A 23148-nucleotide genomic window follows, 5' to 3' on the forward strand; every position below is an offset into this window, starting at 1 on the left:
CATATAGTGAGCAATATGTTCCGAACATTGAATCGCAATATAAAATCATGACAATCGCAATACATATCGTATCAGCTCCTAAATATTGTGATAATATCATATTGTGAATTCCCTGGAAATTCCCAGCCCTAATAGCTTATAGTCTACATGTAAGCACACACACACTCTCTCTCTCTCTCTCTCTCTCTCTCTCTCTCTCTCTCTCTCTCTCTCTCTCTCTCTCTCTCTCTCTCTCTCTCTCTCTCTCTCTCTCTCTCTCTCTCTCTCTCTCTCTCTCTCTCTCTCTCTCTCAAACAATCAGGTACACTTTAGCTCAAGATTAACCAAATATTGTATTAATTGTCACTGGTTGCCTGTCAGTCAATGCTAATGACATCTTGACGGAGTCGCCCCTCGTTGACAGGAGTGGATGTGGAGTGGCTAATGCATTAATTAATGCTATACACAACACACACCTGGGAAATGGGCTCAGTGTCTCTCTTGGCTCCTCTCTCCTGATTTATTTTGCAGTACCTCTTGGTCAATTTGCAATTTCTCTATCTCTTTCATGTTCTACATGTATGTCTGGAGAGAGTGGGAGTCTGCTGCAGTGAATGTGTGTGTAAGATGTAAGCAGTCAGGGACACAGACAGAAGCGGAATCAGGCTCTAGTTGAGGCTGAAGTTCTAGGCACTACAGAGCTTAAAGGGATAGTTCATCCCAAATTACAAAATGGCACATTGGTTTCCCTGTAAGCAGTCTATAGACAAGGTATGACAGCAATCCATGCATTAGTTTTATTTTCCTGGCATTGTTTCCAAATGCTAATGTTTTAGCATTTGTGGCACAAATCCCATTCAAGTCATGGTACCAATATTAGCATTTTTTGCGCATGTCCAAATATCGGTACCATGACTTGAATGGGACTTTTGCCACAAATGCTAAAACAGTGTCAGGGAAACTAAACCAGTGTCTCAGTTAGAAGCATTTCAAATAGCCAGGCTGGGCTGGTGTAGGATTTGGCACTTCTCAGCGTTTGCTGCTGTTCCAGCACAGTGTTCTGTGTCCATCAGGGACCCAGGGGAGAGATAGGGGGGTGGACACAGTGTTCTTTTCTGCTGGGGGAACACAGAAAGAGAAAGAGAGAGACAGAGAGGGAGAGATAGCGAGAGCGTTGGTCCACTTCAAAGCACTGGTCCACATTACTGAAGCACACACTCACATATACAAGCACATAATGCACTTACCCATCCTCTCTGTTCTGCTGTTTCCTGGTATCTCTCCCTCAACGGAATTCACAAACAAAGACACACAGAATACCATGTACTGTATATATATGTTGTCCGAACCTCTGGCAGTCTCTATGGGGGTACCACAGGGTTCAATTATTGGGCCGACTCTTTTCTCTGTATATATCAACGATGTCGCTCTTGCTGCGGGTGATTCCCTGATCCACCTCTACGCAGACGACACCATTCTGTATACATCTGCTCCTTCTTTGGACACTGTGTTAACTAACATCTAAACGAGCTTCAATGCCATACAACACTCCTTCTGTGGCCTCCAACTGCTCTTAAACGCTAGCAAAACCAAATGCATGCTTTTCAACCGTTTGCTGCCCATCTGGCTAGACTGTAAACTCTCCTTTTAGACTCATATCAAACATCTCCAATCCAAAATCCAATCTAGAATCGGCTTTCTATTTCGCAAAAAGACTCCTTCACCCACGTCGCAAAAATTACCCTAGTAAAACTTACTATCCTACCGACCCTCGACTTTGGCGATGTCATCTACAAAATAGCTTCCAATACTCTACTCAGCATATTGGATGCAGTCTATCACAGTGCCATCCGTTTTGTTACCAAAGCCACCCACCACTGCGACCTGTATGCTCTAGTCGGCTGGCCCTCGCTACATATTCGTCGCCAGACCCACTGGCTCCAGGTCATCTATAAGTCTATGCTAGGTAAAGCTCCGCCTTATCTCAGCTCACTGGTCACAATAATTGCAAAATTCGTTCCCTCACTAACTTTAAACATCAGCTATCTGAGCAGCTAACCGATCGCTGCAGCTGTACATAGTCCATCTGTAAATAGCCCACCCAATCTACCTACCTCATCCCCATATTGTTTTTAATTACTTTGCTGCTCTTTTGCACACCAGTATCACTACTTACACACCATCATCTGCTCATCATCATCTACTCATCTATCACTCCAGTGTTAATCTGCTAAATTGTAATTACTTTGCTACTATGGCATATTTATTGCCTTACCTCCTCATGCCATTTGCACACACTGTATATAGACATTCTTTTTTTTCTATTGTGTTATTGACTGTACACTTGTTTATTCCATGTGTAACTCTGTGTTTCTTTGTCTTGGCCAGGTCGCAGTTGTAAATGAGAACTTGTTCTCAACTAGCTTACCTGGTTAAATAAAGGTGAAATAAATAATAAATAAATAAAGATTAATGTCCTGTATATGTGAGTCTTTATAGCAGAGGCGAGGTCCAAGTGGACTAAGAGACTGAAGGGAGGTGTCATATCATAACACTCCATTGCTTAGCTTATGTACTAATGTGGTGAGGTGACGTAGTTGATGTCTGTTTCTCTGCTTCTAACCATCTCGTAACCTGTGAATCCCTCTAATGTTACCAGTACCTGATCTCTGTTGTCCTCTCTTTTTCTGCCTTTCTTCCAGAAGGATCTGCCACTGCCCCGCAAGAACAGCAGGTTAGTACATCCTCCCTCCCTCCTGGCCAACTGGGCACTCCCTAAGAAACACACCCCGAGCCAGGGGAAGTGTGTGTTTGGAAACAACAACTCTTTTATCAGCAGAGGGCTCTACTGTCCTGGTTGGAAGATTTCCTCCCTGTTGAATCCCTGTTGAGACATGATTAGCATTTCAACACCCTATTGAGGTTTTGAGGATACTTTAGAGGTACTTAGAGGGGAATTAGAATGAATGGAGGAGGCAATCCTGCCATCTGTCTGGGTAGACAGCGCTCTGCGTCTGATCGCTTTCCATGGTGCTGAAACACTTCCTCCTCCGTCTTTGTCTGTCTCTCGCTCTCTCTCTCGCTCACCCTTCTCATACCCTAGCTTGTGTGTGGTAAGGAAACAGCTCCAGTGTGTTATTGTCTGTGTCAGCAAGACAAAGATATGGCTGACATAATTGATTGTGTTAATGAAATGTTACAATATGTTAATAATGTGGTAGATGAAGCTTTCATCATTCTATCAAATTGTGTGTGTGTGTGTGTGTGTGTGTGCGCACGCACGCTTGTGTTAATTTTGTCCCCCATTTAGTCATCAACTCTATGCTCTCCTCCAGAGATGTACCATCTGGGTTCATTCTGTCTCAGTCTGGTTCCCATTCTAGGCCTCCCTCCCCTTAGACCAGTATCATCCATATCATCCATTATAGATGAGCTCACTGGAGTAGGCCTCACATTCATCTACTGCCTTGATCTATTCATCTGGATGGGGTGTCTCCTCTATTGTTCTCAGTAGGCTTGTATTTATCAGCACTGTTGAGGTTTTAGATTTGCTTGGATGAATTACGGAATGGATGTGCTCATATCTAATCTAATCTGGTTTTTGTTATGTAAGAAACGTCCGCTTGTATACACACATATTGCAGATAAACACACACATCTCTACCACCACGAGCATCAGCTTCACTTAACACGCTCTGGACTTCTTTAAGTGTCTTCTCCTCATCCCTAGGATTATGAATTCATCATCCCTTCTTCCCTCGCTCTCTTTTCACTCATTCATATTTACAGTAGCCTCAAGTAAAAAGATTTTCACACAGATTTCCCCCTCAAGTACACACACAGTGAGAGAGAGAGAGCGCATTCTTATGACATTACCCCCCCCAACTTCTTTCTGTCTCAAATTAGTCCTTTTGAAAGTTTTTCTTGGTAAGCCCTTTCCTTGCCACGACCCTTACCCTTGAGACACGATCCGCAATACCCTGTCTGCTTTTTTGTTCCTATTTAAAACCAAAGACAGCCTCTCTCTCCCTCTCTCCTTTACTGTCGTTTGTCCACCGCCACATCACTCAGACACCGGTGCACATCTAAAGGTTGAGAGAGCGTTTGCGACAACATTTTCAAGGGACCCTGGTGCTTCCTGACTCTCACTTCTCAACTGCTCTCGTTGTTTAGCATTACGCTAAGCTACCCTCCCTACGCAAGCAACATGTTCCGAGGCACCAAAAGGTACAATATAAAACAAAGGGCACTGTTAAATAGGTCAGTGTGTCCTGAGGGATGGGAAATTCTGTCTTTGTAATACGTGATTTTGTTCCCTGTACTCCCTTTTGTTTTATCCTCTAATCCCTCCCTCCCTCCATAACCTCATCTATCTGTGTTTCTCTCCCTCCCTTCATCACCTCATCTATCTGTGTTTCTCTCCCTCCCTCCATCACCTCATCTATCTGTGTTTCTCTCCCTCCCTCCATCACCTCATCTATCTGTGTTTCTCTCCCTCTCTCCATCACCTCATCTATCTGTGTTTCTGTCCCTCCCTCCATCACCTCATCTATCTGTGTTTCTCTCCCTCTCTCCATCACCTCATCTATCTGTGTTTCTCTCCCTCCCTTCATCACCTCATCTGTGTTTCTCTCCCTCCCTCCATCACCTCATCTATCTGTGTTTCTGTCCCTCCCTCCATCACCTCATCTATCTGTGTTTCTCTCCCTCCCTCCATCACCTCATCTATCTGTGTTTCTCTCCCTCTCTCCATCACCTCATCTATCTGTGTTTCTCTCCCTCCCTTCATCACCTCATCTGTGTTTCTCTCCCTCCCTCCATCACCTCATCTATCTGTGTTTCTGTCCCTCCCTCCATCACCTCATCTATCTGTGTTTCTCTCCCTCTCTCCATCACCTCATCTATCTGTGTTTCTCTCCCTCCCTTCATCACCTCATCTATCTGTGTTTCTCTCCCTCCCTCCATCACCTCATCTATCTGTGTTTCTCTCCCTCCCTCCATCACCTCATCTATCTGTGTTTCTCTCCCTCCCTCCCTCATCTATCTGTGTTTCTCTCCCTCCCCATCACCTCATCTATCTGTGTTTCTCTCCCTCCTTCATCACCTCATCTATCTGTGTTTCTCTCCCTCCCTCCATCACCTCATCTATCTGTGTTTCTCTCTCCCTTCATCACCTCATCTATCTGTGTTTCTATCTGTGTTTCCTCCCTCCATCACCTCATCTATCTGTGTTTCTCTCCCTCTCTCATCACCTCATCTATCTGTGTTTCTCTCCCTCCCCCATCACCTCATCTATCTGTGTTTCTCTCCCTCCCTTCATCACCTCATCTATCTGTGTTTCCCTCCCTCCCTCCCTCATCTATCTGTGTTTCTCTCCCTCCCTCCATCACCTCATCTATCTGTGTTTCTCTCCCTCCCTCCATCACCTCATCTATCTGTGTTTCTCTCCCTCCCTCCATCACCTCATCTATCTGTGTTTCCCTCCCTCTGTCCATCACCTCATCTATCTGTGTTTCTCTCCCTCCCTTCATCACCTCATCTATCTGTGTTTCTCTCTCTCCCTCCATCACCTCATCTATCTGTGTTTCTCTCCCTCTGTCCATCACCTCATCTATCTGTGTTTCTCTCCCTCCCTTCATCACCTCATCTATCTGTGTTTCTCTCCCTCCATCACCTCATCTATCTGTGTTTCTCTCTCTCCCGCCATCACCTCATCTATCGGTGTTTCTCTCCGTCTCTGTGTTTGTGTAGCAGCTAAGTGTACATGAGGAGGTGGTTAGCATTTACAGTGGGACTGATGTGTTTGTGCTTGTAAGGTCACCGAGTATGTGTGTGTGTGTGTCCATCTGGTTTTGTATTTCTGCTCAGTTCTGCTGAGTGAGGCTGTTGAGTGGCTCAGAGTAGTGTTTATGATGATTGCTGTGTCAGTGTTTCTACGGATATCCTCTATGTACCAGCTAAGATAGGACTGTAGCATTATTTGAGGCTTAACATTGTATTTACTAATCAGTGACTCAAATGAAAGGTGACTGTTTGATTATATCCATGTCTCTGTTTGAATCAGGTTGACTCAGTGATGCTGAGATAAACTCTTTGTTGAGCGATGACTGCAAGGGGATACGTAGCTGTCTGACACATAGCATATTCTAAATCAGTTAGTTCTAGCCATGATCAAGATCATTTTGCTTTAATCTCAGAGAAGTTCTCCATGCTGTGCCCCAGTTCCTCCTACTCCCAATGACTTCATTCTCTCCTGCTGATTGGCCAGGGATTAGGCTGCCTCTGGCCTGTTATTACTGCAGTTTTAACACACACACCAACACATACAAACACCCACCAGACAGACGATACACGACTTAGTCAGCATGCTGATTAACAAGAAGTCTGTTGTGCTGATGTTTCATATGAATTTGTGTCTTCAATCATCTCATAGTGCCCCTATATAATTGCTTTCAGACAAATGTATATCTTCCCATTACACTGCAGTGTAATAGATCTATCAGCCTTTGTTGCCATTTTAAGTTAGCTGGTGCTCTGCTACAGCAGGTTCATCAATGGCATTCCCTATTTGTTTTGAATGGACATGCCATTATCACACTACATTATCTTCCAGTCACATCCTCAAGTCAAAGTGGCTTAGCAAGTGAGGAGAGAGAGTGAGGGAGAAAGAAAGGGGTAGAGACAATGAGAGCGGGAGAGAGAGGGAGTGAGTAAGAGCCCAGGGCCCAGGGGTAATATCTCTATCTCAGCCTCCATCAAGGACCAACACACTGGGGTTATGTGAGCAGTGAAGACATGCACAGGCCTCTCTCTCTCTCTCTCTCTCTCTCTCTCTCTCTCTCTCTCTCTCTCTCTCTCTCTCTCTCTCTCTCTCTCTCTCTCTCTCTCTCTCTCTCTCTCTCTCTCTCTCTCTCTCTCTCTCTCTCTCTCTCTCTCTCTCTCTCTCTCTCTCTCTCTCTCTCTCTCTCCCTCCCTCCCTCCCTCCCTCCCTCCCTCTCTCCCTCCCTCCCTCCCTCTCTCTCTCCCTCCCTCTCTCTCCTTATTTCTTTCTGTCTGTATCCAGCTCTTTACAGTTTAAACACAAAAGAGAGGATGACAGAGAGAAAGAGATCTCGTGAGCGAGAGAACGTCCTGGGATGAGTGTCCATTCAGCTGTAGTCAGGCACATGCGTGCACACGAGTCTCTCCTCTTTTTATGTGGGGGTGTGTGTGTTTCCATGTGTGAGTGTTAGCTCAATACAGATGTATTGGGTGGGTGTGTTCAGGATGGAAGGAGTGAGAGGTAAAGAAGATAAAGAGGGAAGGAGAGATAAAAGGAGAGATAATGAGTGTTGATAATCAGACAGTGTATGTCCCTCAGGTGCTGGGCTCAGGTGTACCTCATCACAAAAAAGATCAGAGCGAAAACAACACTGCTCCATCCCCAACCCCTCCCTAGAACACACACACACGCACGCACGCACGCACGCACGCACGCACGCACGCACGCACGCACGCACGTTTAGCACACACACACACACACACACACACACACACACACACACACACACACACACACACACACACACACACACACACACACACACACACACACACACACACACACACATGGCCACACCTTAACCCTTACAAACAAACAAGGCCATCAGACCACTATTACACAGTACTTAAAGGTAGACTCAGTAATATAGATGAGGTATATGCAAAAAGTAAAGAGCGTAGTGGGTCAACTAAGAGCATTTAACTTCTCCACTGTGTTGGTGCCCTGGCTGCCAGGTTGTTCACAGTGTGAAGCGAACCCAGATACTGTGTGTGACTGTGAGAGTGAAGTCCTGCATCTCATTTATCACAATATATCTCCGGTGCTGCTTCGTGGCAGTGTCATTTAACTGAATCTACCTTCAAACAATACCACACATATCACACATCGAATGAGGTAAGTGGGGTGTCGAGATACCTGGGCCAGACCAAAGAATCCGTCCTTCTGAGTGGTCTCCTGTCCCTCAGGGGATGTTTGGACTCAATAGCAGTAGCTTTGGTGGTAGTGGTAGCATTACTCCTCTCTTAGAGTAAAAATAATTTTGGTGGAGTAATGGGGCTTTTATTCTCTTTGATCTTCTTTAGTCCCGTCGAAGCCTGACTTCAGTTCCAGGAAAAGTCTACCCCCTCAATACTGAATCTGAAGAATGCCACTCTTGACACTGTCCGCTGTGTCTCTGTCAGCCTCTATGTTTCTAGACAAAATAAGGGATCTTTGTTTATCAAAGACAATAACAAGAAGCTAATGTTTTGTCTCTGAGACTGCAACGTCAAAAGCTGTTACAGCTTTGAAGTAAGCCCCTAGACCAGTGGTATTCAATGTTGGAGTTGTATTTAAAAAAAAATTCAAAGTGAAGATTATTGTATGGGACAATATACAAACATTTTTGAGAAAGATCATTTGAAAATGGTTATTTTATTGAGTAAATTTATTTATTGGTTTATTTTTTTATTGGAGTGCCGATGGGGTGCCCAGAAACTTGTCGAAAGAATAGTTTGAATTTCACTGCCCTAGACACTGATCTACGGTCAGTTGTGATTTACCTTAACTGGCTATCGCCCCCACAGTAGTATGGCATTGGTTGAAGCTCAATGTTAAATTCAGGTACACAACACACTCCCTGCCTCTGGTCATGAGCCATCTGGGTTGTTAGAATTAGGCTAACAATAAAATGTCTTGCCCCGACCTAGCTCAATATCTAGGAGTCAGATAAGACCAAGACTACAGCGTCCATAAAGTGACTATTAGACTTGCCACCTTTTGGACTGAATACGGTTGTAGGGGCAACAGTTTTGATCAAATGTATAATTTATCAATCTCACGTGCTCGTCTCTGTACGTTACCCTTTTGTTACATCTCTGACATCGCTAACACCCAGCTAGCACAGTGGATCTGGGCCGATTCCGGCTGAGAGTCTGTGCGCTCGGCTGACGTCATGTGGCCCGAGTCTGGGCCGACAGCAGCAGTATTACTTATGGCTAGGTTGTGGGGATTGAGCTTGGGCCGATTCCGGTGTCAGTTATCTGGCCCAAATGTATTACTTGGGCCTCGGGCCAATTGTGGCTACTCTCTGGCAGATGATTACACAGGATGCTTTATATAATTAACATTTCATTATTTATTTATTTATTCCATATTTTCTCATTGTTTCTGTGATAAAAAATACAATTATTTAAGTAGTGTTTTAGTATTTTGATACTTTGTGCAAGGAAAACTGATGAGCATTTAAACCTTTGCAGATCGGACCTCCTGAGTGGTGCAGTGGTCTAAGGCACTGCATCGCAGTGCAAACTACGTTGCTACAGATGCTGGTTTAATACCCGTGCCGACCGGGAGACCCATGAGGCGACGCACAACTGGCCTAGCTCAGTCCGGATTAGGGGAGGGTTTGGACGGCCGGGATGTTCTTGTCCCACTAGGCTGTAGCAACTACTGTGGTGGATCAGGCGCTGACATGGTCACCAGGTGTACGGTGTTTCCTCTGACACATTGGTGCGGCTGGTTTAACGTGCATTGTGTCAAGAAGCAGTGCGGCTTGGCGGGGTTGTGTTTTGGAGGACCTCTCGACCTTTGCCTCTCCTGAGGCCGAATGGGAGTTGCAGTGACAAGGGGACAAGACAATTGGATATGATGAAAAGGGGGTAATAAATATATAAATAAATACAATTATTTAACAAAAATTGTGGATGGGTATAATTTGTATGTATAAAATGTATAATAGTAATATAAAAATGGCTAAATCAGGTAATTTTGTTTACATTTATTTAAAATGGCATCAAGCCGCTTCTTGGAGGGATTCTGGAAAAATGCCGGCAAAATCGTCTGAATTCCGTTAGACGGATACATCGTGTCAATTCTGGTCAATCACTCATTTTGATTTCCGGCCGAGTCCGACACCAGATTCCGGGCCGATTCAATCAGTTATGGCCCCCCGGAAAAGGGCCACTTCTGTGAAGATTCCTCATGTTAGCTGGGCATCTTTTAATGCGAATCTCAGGAGTTCTAAAACCAGCCCAAAGCACTTGGATTGCGCAGCAACAGCGCTATTAGCTAGATTTCACCAGTCGGATGAGAGGCAAGCTACAAGCTAAGGAAGATAGCTATATTTTGCTATGGAAGTCATCTGGCTGAAGTCATCTGTGCAAACTGTTGGCCTTGAAACTTGTGTTTAATCAGAGTACAAACAAATAAGCACAAATAAGATAGTGAATGTCCTTGGCTGCTATTGCCAGTTAGCTAGCCAACAAATGTTAGCTAACTAGCTAGCTACAAGCTAACAAGGCTTTAACATTAGCTGTGTGGACTGATCATGAACCGGCCGGCACAACTCAATGTTGACAATATCTCCCACATTCGTCCACAAAGAACAGCTAACTAGCTAAATAAAGTTCATTGTCAACGCTCAGTTGGTAGAGCATGGCGCTTGTAACGCCAGGGTAGTGGGTTCGATTCCCGGGACCACCCATACGTAGAATGTATGCACACATGACTGTAAGTCGCTTTGGATAAAAGCGTCCGCTAAATGGCATATATTATTATTATTATATATTATCAACGCCAAACCTTGGGAAACTGCCACGCTGGAGAGACTGGAGAGACCAACTCTAAACTTTCAAGGAATACGTTGTTGCCCCTCCGTCGAATGCACTCCATCCCTACGGGACATCCCAGGGACACACTGCTTATCAGGGTGGCGGATTGTGTTCCCGGAAATACGTAACCAGATAGAGTGCCGGGCCCTCTCTATGCACTTGTTTATCCTCTGGCCCCACTGGAACATCCAGCTCCTCTGCTGCGCGATATCAGAGAAGACCATTGTTGTCCCGGGAAACATTTGGATGACCACCTCTAAATCCATGCATCTGCTGCACCAGTGCCGTCCCCCTGGTATATCCCAAGTCGTTTCCACCGAGGTGGAAGACTAGGATGCCAGGGGGAGACGCAGGATGTCAGGGGGAGCTGACGCAGAACACAGAGCAGTTTGTGCCACTTCATGCTTTGCTCTCCGAACCACCTAATGTGACAGTCAAGAATGTATGTGAATAGTTCATTGGTAGGCTACATGTTGATTATTTGTATATTTTCCAGTAGCTTGTTTGATTGTCTTGTTAAATGATTTCAGGGTTATTTTTCCAGTTTACTCCATATTGGCTTAAATGTGTTTCTGGTTTTTCACTTCCCTCTGGAAAATCAGCTGTTAATATGAAATAAATACTAATAACTACATTATTTCTGTTGCCATTTGTCATTATTGTGTATTTTTACTTTACTTTACTTTATTGCTGTGTTACGGTGCAAAAACTATAATGTCTACATACACTGACTGTACAAAACATTAAGGACACCAAAGTTTAGAATGGGAACCCGAGTGGCGCAGTGGTCTAAGGCACTGCATCTCAGTGCTAGAGGTGTCACTACAGACACCCTGGTTTGACTCCAGGCTGTGTCACAACCGGCTCTGCTTGGGAGTCCCATAGGGCGGTGTGCCCAGTGTTGTCTGGGTTTGGCTGGTGTAGGCTGTCATTGTAGATAATCATTTGTTCTTAATTGACTTGCCTTGTTAACTAAAAAAAATATACATTTAAACAAAAACTTCCTAATATTGAGTTACTGTGGGTGTTTGATAAGGTTTACATTCCAAGCAACCTGCATACACATTGTTTAAAGTACAGTAGACCAATATTACGTCAAAGCTGTGTGCTGGAAAACCTTGATAGAGCATAGGTGGAGTAGGAATTGTGGTACTCGTGAATATCCTTTCTTTTTCGGCTTCAGACCAATGCCTACTTCTCACTTAAAAAGTTTGTTTTTGTTTTGAACAGTTATAAGGATCTGGGGAAGGTGAGCTGATCCTAGATCTTTGCATCGGGGCATCTTGTATGAGGATCTGGAACTTGTGTCTCAGACAGCTGTAAGAGGGTCAGTAGAAGGTGACTAGGCTCGGTTTGACTTCTCTGGTGGCGGTAATGAAATTAGGCCACACAATTTGACATTTAACACACATGTGGTCCAGTGGAGCTGTGACAAAGCTGTGTTAGTCAGAGCTCTGCTTGAGAGCTGGCATGTCCATTTCAACATCTGTCAGTGTTTAAACTTTCAGGGACAATAAAGCCACATCCATCATCTTCCACGTGAAGATGTCCATGCTGGGGTGGCATCGCCTCTCCTCGGATGTCTGTCTAGATTGGGTTGCTGTGATGTGCTGACGCTGGCGACTTTGTCCCAGCCCATGGCGGTCAAGAGGAGGAGAGGATGCTGGGAAATGGACGGAGTGTCAGGATAGAGGACAAGACAAGGCACTCTCTTTTTCACTGTAATATTCTTCTCTCTGCCCTGGTTTTCTTTGCTTGGTATGTCATCGATTGTGGTCACATAGTGTAGCCTATACAGTACTATCACAGATAGAAGAATGAGCTAGATGTTTCACCGGATGTATAAATCTGAAGCATACGGTTGGAATTTCCACTCACCACCAAATATGGTGACGCGAGGAAGCCTTCTGGCCGGCAGTGGGAGAAGATGTAGCAAGATAGGTTTTGGCTGACATTCTGCACATTTTCTTATTGATGAAAACTGGACTAAGTTTTGTAGACTTTACCCTTTGCCAAAGTATAGAAACAAATTTATTGTTTAGGGAGTTGTCGAAATGTACACAATTGTTACCTGGTGGAAAATGGGGGAGGGTCATGCTTTTACAATTTAAGCCAGGGGGAGGGTTTACTATTTATCTATTTTGTCCAGAGGAGGGTCATCTAATTTGTAATCAATTAACAGGGATCCTGAGTAGCGCAGTGGTCTAAGGCACTGCATCACAGTGCTAGAGATTGGGGCGGCAGGGTAGCCTAGTGGTTAGAGTGTTGGACTAGAAACCGGAAGGTTGCAAGTTCAAACCCCTGAGCTGACAAGGTACAAATCTGTCGTTCTGCCCCTGAACAGGCAGTTAACCCACTCTTCCTAGGCTGTCGTTGACTGACTTGCCTGGTTAAATAAAGGTAAAATATATATATTTTTAAAAGGTGTCACTACAGACTCGGGTTTGATCCCGGGCTGTATCACAACCGGCCGTGATTGGCCATAGGGCGGTGTACAATTGACCCAGCGTCATCCATTATGGGAGGGGTAGGCCATCATTGTAAATAAGAGTAAAGATTATTGTTCTTAACTGACAATAGCAATGGCTGGTCGACGAATCACCATCTCTGATGATCCGTTGAGGGCGCCGAGACAAAAGTACAAAGGTCTTTTATAGTCATGATACACCCCTTTCAACCTACATGACAAACAACAGATATATAGAATGGGTCAAGGTTAAGATCTGTATGAAAGATAGCTATAATACATAGCAGACAGTATCTGCTGTGTCAACACTTTTCATTGTATAGACCAGTGTCTGGCCCTCCGACTCCAAACTGGAACCATCTCTCCTGTCACGTCCTGACCTTAGTTCCTTTTTCATGTCTCTATTTTAGTTTGGTCAGGGCGTGAGTTGGGGTGGGCATTCTATGTTTTGTTCTATGTTTTTTACTTATTTGTGTTTGGCCTGGTATGGTTCCCAATCAGAGGCAGCTGTCAATCGTTGTCTCTGATTGAGAACCATACTTAGGTAGCCCACCTGTGTTTGTGGTTAGTTGTTTCCTGTTTTGTGTTGTTTCACCTGACAGGACTGTTTCGTTTCTTACATTCTCGTTGTTATTTTTGTTTTGTGTTCTGTTATATTAAAATATTAACATGGACACTTACCACGCTGCGTGTTGGTCCGATCAGACGAAGAGGAGATTCGTTACATCTCCCTTGTATGGTATAGAACAGAAACATTAAGTCATGCTCTGGAATGCTCTTTAGGTTTTATCATCCAAAAGACATCGTAAATCTCCTGTCAGTGTTATCTCCCAGAGGCCCATCCTCAGTAGAACACACACACAATAGTTAAGAATATTCTATTCTGTTGAATAAAACAACCACGATGCAATACAAGTATTATAACATAATTTTGCAATTTTGGTTTGGTCCGGGTGTGATTTGGGTGGGCATTCTATGTTCCTTTTTCTATGTTTTTGTATTTCTTTGTTTTTGGCCGGGTATGGTTCTCAATCAGGGACAGCTGTCTATCGTTGTCTTTGATTGGGAACCATACTTAGGTAGCTTTTCCCCACATGGTTTTTGTGGGTAGTTAATTTCTGTTTAGTGTTTTGCACCTTTCAGGACTGTTTCAGTTATTCGCTTTGTTATTTTTTGTTATAGTGTTGAGTTTTAATAAAGAAAGCATGAACACTTACCACTCTGCGCTTTGGTCCGATGATTTCTCTTCTTCAGACGACGAATACCGTGACACACGTGACTGGCTGCTATAGCACTGGCTCAGCCTCCTTTCAAGAAACTCAGCACTGTCTCCCATTTCAACCTCCAACACATTTTCTAAGCACTCTAGCAATTTGTCTGGGAAGGTTATGATACACAGTCACCTGCATGAATCCCATGAAGAAAAACAAAAAATGCATACAGTTTGAGATTCAAAGCTATATATTCATAGACAGTGAAAATCACATATTTAATGCATAATGCAGTGCATGCAACAATGGAGTTTAATAAAAATAATATTAAGTTGTCCATCACACTCCAATGGATCAGCATGGTATGGTGGGGTGCAAATGACTATTTCCATCGCAGAAACTAAAATTAGCATATCTTGTTGGACAAATCCAGGTTGTGACTCTTAGTTAAAGTACATTTTATTCCATTGGTGCCTAATGAACATGACCCAAGACAAGCATCATGATTCCACTATTTATATGGCAATGCCTATAGATCAAATAGATTAGGATCAGTTTCACTCTCCAGATCGGAGCTCACCCTCTTCATTCACCATTCAACTCTGTCAATCACCATATTCTTATCGGCAGACTCAGTAGCCTCGGTTTTTCGGATGACTGCCTTGCCTGGTTCACCAATTACTTTGCAGACAGAGTTCAGTGTGTCAAATCGGAGGGCATGTTGTCCGGTCCTCTGGCAGTCTCTATGGGGGTGCCACAGGGCTCAATTCTCGGGCCGACTCTTTTCTCTGTATATATCAATGATGTTGCTCTTGCTGCGGGCGATTCCCTGATCCACCTCTACGCAGACGACACCATTGTATACACTTTCGGCCCGTCATTGGACACTGTGCTATCTAACCTCCAATCGAGCTTCAATGCCATACAACACTCCTTCCGTGGCCTCCAACTGTTCTTAAACGCTAGTAAAACCAAATGCATGCTTTTCAACCGATCGCTGCCTGCACCCGCATGCCCGACTAGCATCACCACACTGGATGGTTCCGACCTTGAATATGTGGACACCTATAAGTACCTAGGTGTCTGGCTAGACTTCAAACTCTCCTTCCAGACCCATATCAAACATCTCCAATCGAAAATCAAATCAAGAATCAGCTTTCTATTCCGCAACAAAGCCTCCTTCACTCACGCTGCCAAGCTTACCCTAGTAAAACTGACTATCCTACCGATCCTCGACTTCGGCGACGTCATCTACAAAATTGCTTCCAACACTCTTCTCAGCAAACTGGATGCAGTTTATCACAGTGCCATCCGTTTTGTCACTAAAGCACCTTATACTACCCACCACTGCGACTTGTATGCTCTAGTCGGCTGGCCCTCGCTACATATTCGTCGCCAGACCCACTGGCTCCAGGTCATCTACAAGGCCATGCTAGGCAAAGCTCCGCCTTATCTCAGCTCACTGGTCACGATGGCAACACCCATCCGTAGCACGCGCTCCAGCAGGTGTATCTCATTGATCATCCCTAAAGCCAACACCTCATTCGGCCGCCTTTCGTTCCAGTACTCTGCTGCCTGTGACTGGAACGAATTGCAAAATCGCTGAAGTTGGAGACTTTTATCTCCCTCACCAACTTCAAACATCAGCTAGCTGAGCAGCTAACCGATCGCTGCAGCTGTACATAATCTATTGGTAAATAGCACACCCATTTTCACCTACCTCATCCCCACAGTTTTTATTTATTTACTTTTCTGCTCTTTTGCACACCAATATCTCTACCTGTACATGATCATCTGATCATTTATCACTCCAGTGTTAATCTGCAATATTGTAATTATTCGCCTACCTCCTCATGCCTTTTGCACACATTGTATATAGACTCCCCTTTTTTCTCTGTGTTACTGACTTGTTAATTGTTTACTCCATGTGTAACTAACTCTGTGTTGTCTGTTCACACTGCTATGCTTTATCTTGGCCAGGTCGCAGTTGCAAATGAGAACCTGTTCTCAACTAGCCTACCTGGTTAAATAAAGGTGAAATAAAAATTTAAAATAAAAAAAAACATGGCATGATGAGAATAGTTTCAACACCTTTAGTTCATAACAACAATCAAAACAATAAATCCCTAATACATTAATGGCCTCACACATATAATTATTAACATACTAAACTCAAATCAATCCTATACTCAAATCAGTTTTAAAAATCATTAAGTTTCCAAATCATAATTAAAAACCCAATGAATTATCCAACCAAAATTTAGAATGACATTGCTCAGTGATTCAAATTGGTCCTATCACTCAAAGTAAAAAATAAATAATTTAACACACATCAACATTGGCAGAATGTACATTTATATTAGCATCCAGTATAATTAGGCCATAATTCTACTATTAACTTTTTAAAATCTCGATTATAATACAGATCAGTATCTCAATGCATTCTTAATCTAAATTACTATCATTTTATGTAGTGCAGACCTCTACAATCAACCTGATACCCCAAAAGTCTAAATCAATTTTGGGCACAGTTGACCAGGCACTGATTCTTCTGGTGTCCATTTCGTCTTCTTCATAGCTTTACAGTTAAAAGTGGATGGCCATGATAATGTCCAAATTTCAATGTCTCACCTGAGCAGCCATCACCTTCACCACCGATTATGTCTAGTCCATTCATCAACCAGTATACCAGTAACATAAGAGCAGTTTAGAACAGATCTCTCCCCATGCTCACTCCACGTGGACTCCTCTCACACTCCTGAGAAAAACATGATAGAAAAGCAGTTGATAGCTTAGATTGGATGCTGTACACTGGTTGCTGGCTCGGACTCATTTCTCTCGGTAGAAGTGGTGCGGACAGGGCTGTATTGAACATCTTTGTCACTATTCTTCAGTAGGGGTTTGAGGTACACACACTGTTCGAGGGGGGTTTGAGGTACACACACTGTTCGAGGGGGGTTTGAGGTACACACACTGTTCGGTCCAATTATCTCTTCCATGCATTAAGATACCGTCTGATGTCACTTTCATTATAACCTCAAGAGGACAGATCAAACAGTTTAGTTCAGTTCATTAATGTGAGCGGACCAAGTAATTGGGCGTCACTCTAAAGCAGGAAGGTGGAATAAACGAGTCAGGAGTAGGTTTTCTTGATTGAACACAGTTCTCTATTGAGGGCATTTGGTCAACACAAACACTCCAACATAATCAATGAAAATCTTCCAAGGAACAACATACATCTTCTTCTCCAGATGAAACAGGAACACAATAGGCTTATCTTTAAACTACAACAAAAAAAAAGTCAGTGGTTCTTCCTGGATGGGGATTGTCACAGTCTTAGTGGTTCTTCCTGGATAGCTCCTCTCTCTCGGTGGCCATCTTCCAGAGATAGTTTCCCCCTCTCTGCTGGTTCCATTCTCTCTCTTATAGGGGAAGGAGAGTATGTCATTAGTACCGTCAGCTGTGCTTAATTGCCTCTGGTTACCTTGTCTCCCATGCCTTGTTGGGCTACTATCCATGAGCCCAGCCTGCCCTCTGGTGGTCCTTCCACATTAACTATATGATCAATTATTACTTTTACCAATTATTCATAATACAAATGTCTAAATATATGTCAAATAGAATAACAACACATTCTATTGAAACTATTCTTTCAAATGGGCTTATACTCCCATCACACTGTCAACTTTATTGCAGAGCCACAGGATCAAGAAGTTAGACCCATAACCCATCGGGAATAGAACAGAACAAACAACACAACAATACACTCCTTCACATATAATTCCATATACTCCTACACATCACATACACTCCTACACATCACATAAACTCCTACACATCACATACACTCCTACACATCACATACACTCCTACACATCACATACACTCCTACACATCACATACACTCCTACACATCACATACACTCCTACACATCACATACACTCCTACACATCACATACACTCCTACACATCACATACACTCCTACACATCACATACACTCCTACACATCACATAAACTCCTACACATCACGTGGTCCTTCTGTAGCTCAGTTCACATAGAGCATGGCACATCACATAACGCCACACATGGGTTCGATTCCGGGACACACCCATATAGAATGTATGCACACATGACATAACTCCTACACAAACATACTGCTAAATACACATATATTATTATTATTATATTATTATCACATACACTCCTACACATCACATACACTCCTACACATCACATAAACTCCTACACATCACATACACTCCTACACATCACATACACTCCTACACATCACATACACTCCTACACATCACATACACTCCTACACATCACATACACTCCTACACATCACATACACTCCTACACATCACATACACTCCTACACATCACATACACTCCTACACATCACATACACTCCTACACATCACATACACTCCTACACATCACATACACTCCTACACATCACATACACTCCTACACATCACATACACTCCTACACATCACATACACTCCTACACATCACATAAACTCCTACACATCACATACACTCCTACACATCACATAAACTCCTACACATCACATAAACTCCTACACATCACATACACTCCTACACATCACATACACTCCTGCACAGGACATTTTAACACATAACTCTCCATGTCAGTAATTTGTCAAATAAAATGTAAAAAATAATTGAAAAAAAACACTACTACTGGTCAAAAAATAAAAATAAATGTCAAATAACAAAATCGAATAAAAATCACTACTCATCAGAACTCCATAAAGAAAAATAATCGTACCCATATGGTCATAGGAAAATAGACTTAAGGCAGCCTACCCTCAGTCAAAGGCAACGCACTCTCCTTCACATTGGTCCAAATCACAAATATGGCTAAGACCCAGAAACTTCATCATAATTATTCATTATAAATTACCCTGAAATCGGTATTACAAATGACCTTAAATTCATTATCCAAAGGGCTTTCCAATGAGGGTGATCAAACCACAATGGAAAGTCATGACAGAGATCAGAGGTCATACAAACCCTTCAAAGAAGTGTTTCTTACTATATTAGACAAAGTCATGAAAATCAGACAAAAATGTCATACTTGTTGCATGCCAGGTTTCCAGTACATCCCTTTATCAAAAGAATTCACGTGTTTAATTCAAATTCAGAAACTAAACACTTATTTTTAAATCCATGTGTGTGCTTGCCCCTTTAAGATACCTTGGCACTAAGACAAATGGACAACTCACAAAACCCAAAGGAAATAGAACACACAAATCAAACATAATATTTTAAAAACACCAACAAATAGACATAACAAATGTGTTGTGTGTGTGTGTATTTGCAAACCTTAAGGTAAAATCAAACAAAAAATGTCAGGCTTTATTTAATTTGGTAATTTACGGCCTCAATCTCACTCACTCTCCCTAAGATTATAGCCCCAGGAAACATTTCAAAGAGAAACAATGAAATCTTAATTATACTACACCGATTCAGCAAGCCGAAAGTTTTAACTACAAACAAAACCTGATAATAATGATAAGTCCACAGTACTCCCTCAAATCATTAATCATCAGTTTTAATCTACCTCAATGTTTATGTATGCTTAATTTAGCATTCGCTAGCCTTAGAAACAATTATCCTGGTATCGTTACTAGACCAATGTCCAACAAATATGTGATAGATGTTTCTCCTTAGATTGTTCCTGTTACCCCTCTAAATGTAAAAATGTTTCTGTCGCAAATGTTGTACATTTCTCAGCATAAGGAATTAGTGATATTTAATCCCAGGCATTTAATGAACATTTGTTTTTGAGACGTGACCTATGACTCCTGTAACATACCTACTTTACGTGACTTCCATCCATCCCGGAAGAAAGAATTCTACTCAAAACACATCAGATAATACAGTGTTTAATTAAGTGAAAATGACAACTAAAAGAAACAATAAACAAACCCATAACCTATTTCCAGTAATCTAATCATCTCAACCTGTTGCATAAAGTTGGTAAAAACAAACCTGTTGTTTAACAAACTTTTTTCCACTCATAGCTACAATGTGGGCATGCCCCAATGGTTCAGCTCGTACATTAATGATCTTCCTTCTGTCTGTACAGGGTCTGAAGTTCCAATGTATGCAGATGATACAGTGATATATGCATGCAAATAGCAAACAACAAGCTACAGAAGAACTCACTACTGTAATGGTCCAGATGACAAAGTTGCTCTGGGACTCATATTTGCATCTAAATGGAAAAAACACACAGTCTGCATGTTCCTCACAAAGAGGACAACTGATGCCACTAAGCCAGATGTCTATTTATTTGACCTTTACCTATTTGACCTTTATTATTTTACCCCTGACACATGTCTATGTGTCAGGGGAAAAGCTCCAGGTGGTATCCGATTTTAAGTACCACGGCATCATACTTGATTCCAACCTCTTTTAAAAGGCAAATGAAAAAGGTAACTCAAATAACCAAATTCAACCGAGCTAATTTCCAAAACATATGAAATTGTTTGACTACAGAGTTAACAAAACTGTATTTCAAATCTATGATACTCTAAAAAACACATCTTCAGGCCTTAAGGGCAGTTTTATTTCAAATGTAGCACCCAGAAGGAGAAAATCCAATAAGCGTTTTATAGTAACATCATTAGGGTAAGTTAACCAAAAGTGGACACACTCAGTTTCTAAGACAATTGCTCAGACTTTGTAGGCAGTTTAATAATGCTTAAACTTCATCTTTATCAAATTATCCATTAAAGATACCAACTCAAAACCTACGTACGTCTATGAATGGGTGGTTTAAATTGTATCTAATTATATTCCCAGTATTACTTGATCAAATCTCTAGTAATCGATTTTACACACATACAATTTATCATATTTTCATATATTCACAGAATCCATATAAAACGTAATACATTTTTAGGTACTCACGACAACCATTCCATTTGCTTTTTCAAGGACTCTCCATAGCTATGAAGCAGCTCTCCAAACATACTCCCAGCAGAACCAAAAAAATGTACTTTAGTTTCCCGGACAATGACCATGGGATCCTCAAGACCTTCTGCTTCTTTCTAAAATATAATCTCTCTCTCAGTACCACCCTGTGATCTTCTATGATGGGCAGTGAAGGAACAGAACCCCAAGATAACATTATATCAAAGCTTTATTATCCAAATTTCAATCATCTGTTTAAGCATATTTCTATATGTTACTATCCAAACTTCAGATTAAGACTCATTTCCATATTCACACAACTCTCATATCACAGTCACACAATGCTATTCTCAAACATACCCAATCAATGTGTTGTTTTCAACAATATTTTAACCTGCAGAAATATTTTCTCATTTCTATCTCATGATTAGTGCCTAGGATAATGCAACTCATACATTTGCATCTTTCAATACTTATAAAATGAGTTACAGGTTTAAAACAATTACCGGTTTAAAACAAGTACAGGTCTAAAACAATTACAGGTTCACCTTAATATCTTATACTGTATCATAAATGGTCTTAACTAGTTCACACAGATTCCAGATGTTTTAACATTAAATGACCAAAACTAGTTCACACACATTCTAGATAATTAACGCTAAATTACCAAACTCACCACTTCTGAGGGTCTCTTAGACAGTCACACAGACACTTTTCAGAACGAGGTCTTTCTTCCAATAGGGTTACACCAGGTACCGTACTTCACACAGAACCCACAGTCACCCTGGCCCCTCACCCCTACAAACCGCACCAATCCCCACTGTGATCAATTCAGTGTCAGGACGGCTCTAGGTCGCCCGCAACCGACCAATGATAGGTGTCTTTGAGTCGACTAACTCTCAGATCATCCTCCACTGACTCGGCCCTTCTTACGCCTCCAAGGTGCCCCCTTCACACAGGAATACACACTCAACCTACATGACGAACAACATATATATATAATGGGTCACAAGGTTAAGATCTGTATGAAAGATAGCTATAATACATAGCAGACAGTATCTGCTGTGTCAATAGTTTACAGACTCCAAACTGGAACCATCTCTCCCTTGTATGGTATAGAACAGAAACATTAACTCATGCTCTGGAATGCTCTTTAGGTTTTATCATCCCAAAGACATCGTACATCTCCTGTCAGTGTTATCTCCCAGAGGCCCATCCTCAGAAGAACACACACACAATAGTTAAGAATACTCTACTCTGTTGAATAAAACAACCATGATGCAATAAAAGTATTATAACATAATCTTGCAATTTTGCCACACTGGGAAAATATGTTTTGAACGGTCATCCAACTTGGAATTCCAAGTCAGGAACTCTGGCCTCTTTCTAGAGCTCCGACCTGAAGATCACCGACGTCATGATTCAACTTTTGGGGTTTTTCTTCAAGTTTTCAGTTGCCTTGAAAGCACCATAAATCCCCTTTACCCAAATCCAGAGAGCAGATGTTCTGAAAGAGCTGCAAAACCTGGACCCGTACAAATCAGCTGGGCTTAACAATCTGGACCCTCTATTTCTGAAACTATCCGCCGCCATTGTCGCAACCGCTATTACCAGCCTGTTCAACCTCTCTTTCATATAGTCTGAGATCCCCAAGGATTGGAAAGCTGCCGCGGTCACCCCCCTCTTCAAAGGGGGAGACACCCTGAACCCAAACTGTTACAGACCTATATCCATCCTGCCCTACCTATCTAAGGTCTTCGAAAGCCAAGTCAACAAACAGATCACTGACCATCTCGAATCCCACCGTACCTTCTCCGCTGTGCAATCTGGTTTCCGAGCCGGTCACAGTTGCACCTCAGCCACGTTCAAAATACTAAACGATATCATAACCGCCATCGATAAAAGAC

The 23148-nt window shown here is 42.4% G+C and overlaps 1 protein-coding gene across 1 annotated transcript in view; it reads left to right on the forward strand.

The window, feature by feature from the left end:
- LOC118364656 (microtubule-associated serine/threonine-protein kinase 1-like) overlaps positions 1–23148 on the forward strand; it is a 70850-nt gene that overhangs the window by 11938 nt on the left and 35764 nt on the right. The window contains exon 2 of the mRNA XM_052491283.1: positions 2685–2713. Within this exon, the coding sequence (XP_052347243.1) occupies positions 2685–2713 (29 nt within the window). The remainder of the gene's footprint in view (positions 1–2684; positions 2714–23148) is intronic.

This window comes from Oncorhynchus keta, chromosome 32 (assembly GCF_023373465.1).
Source record: "Oncorhynchus keta strain PuntledgeMale-10-30-2019 chromosome 32, Oket_V2, whole genome shotgun sequence".
Lineage (NCBI taxonomy): Eukaryota > Metazoa > Chordata > Actinopteri > Salmoniformes > Salmonidae > Oncorhynchus > Oncorhynchus keta.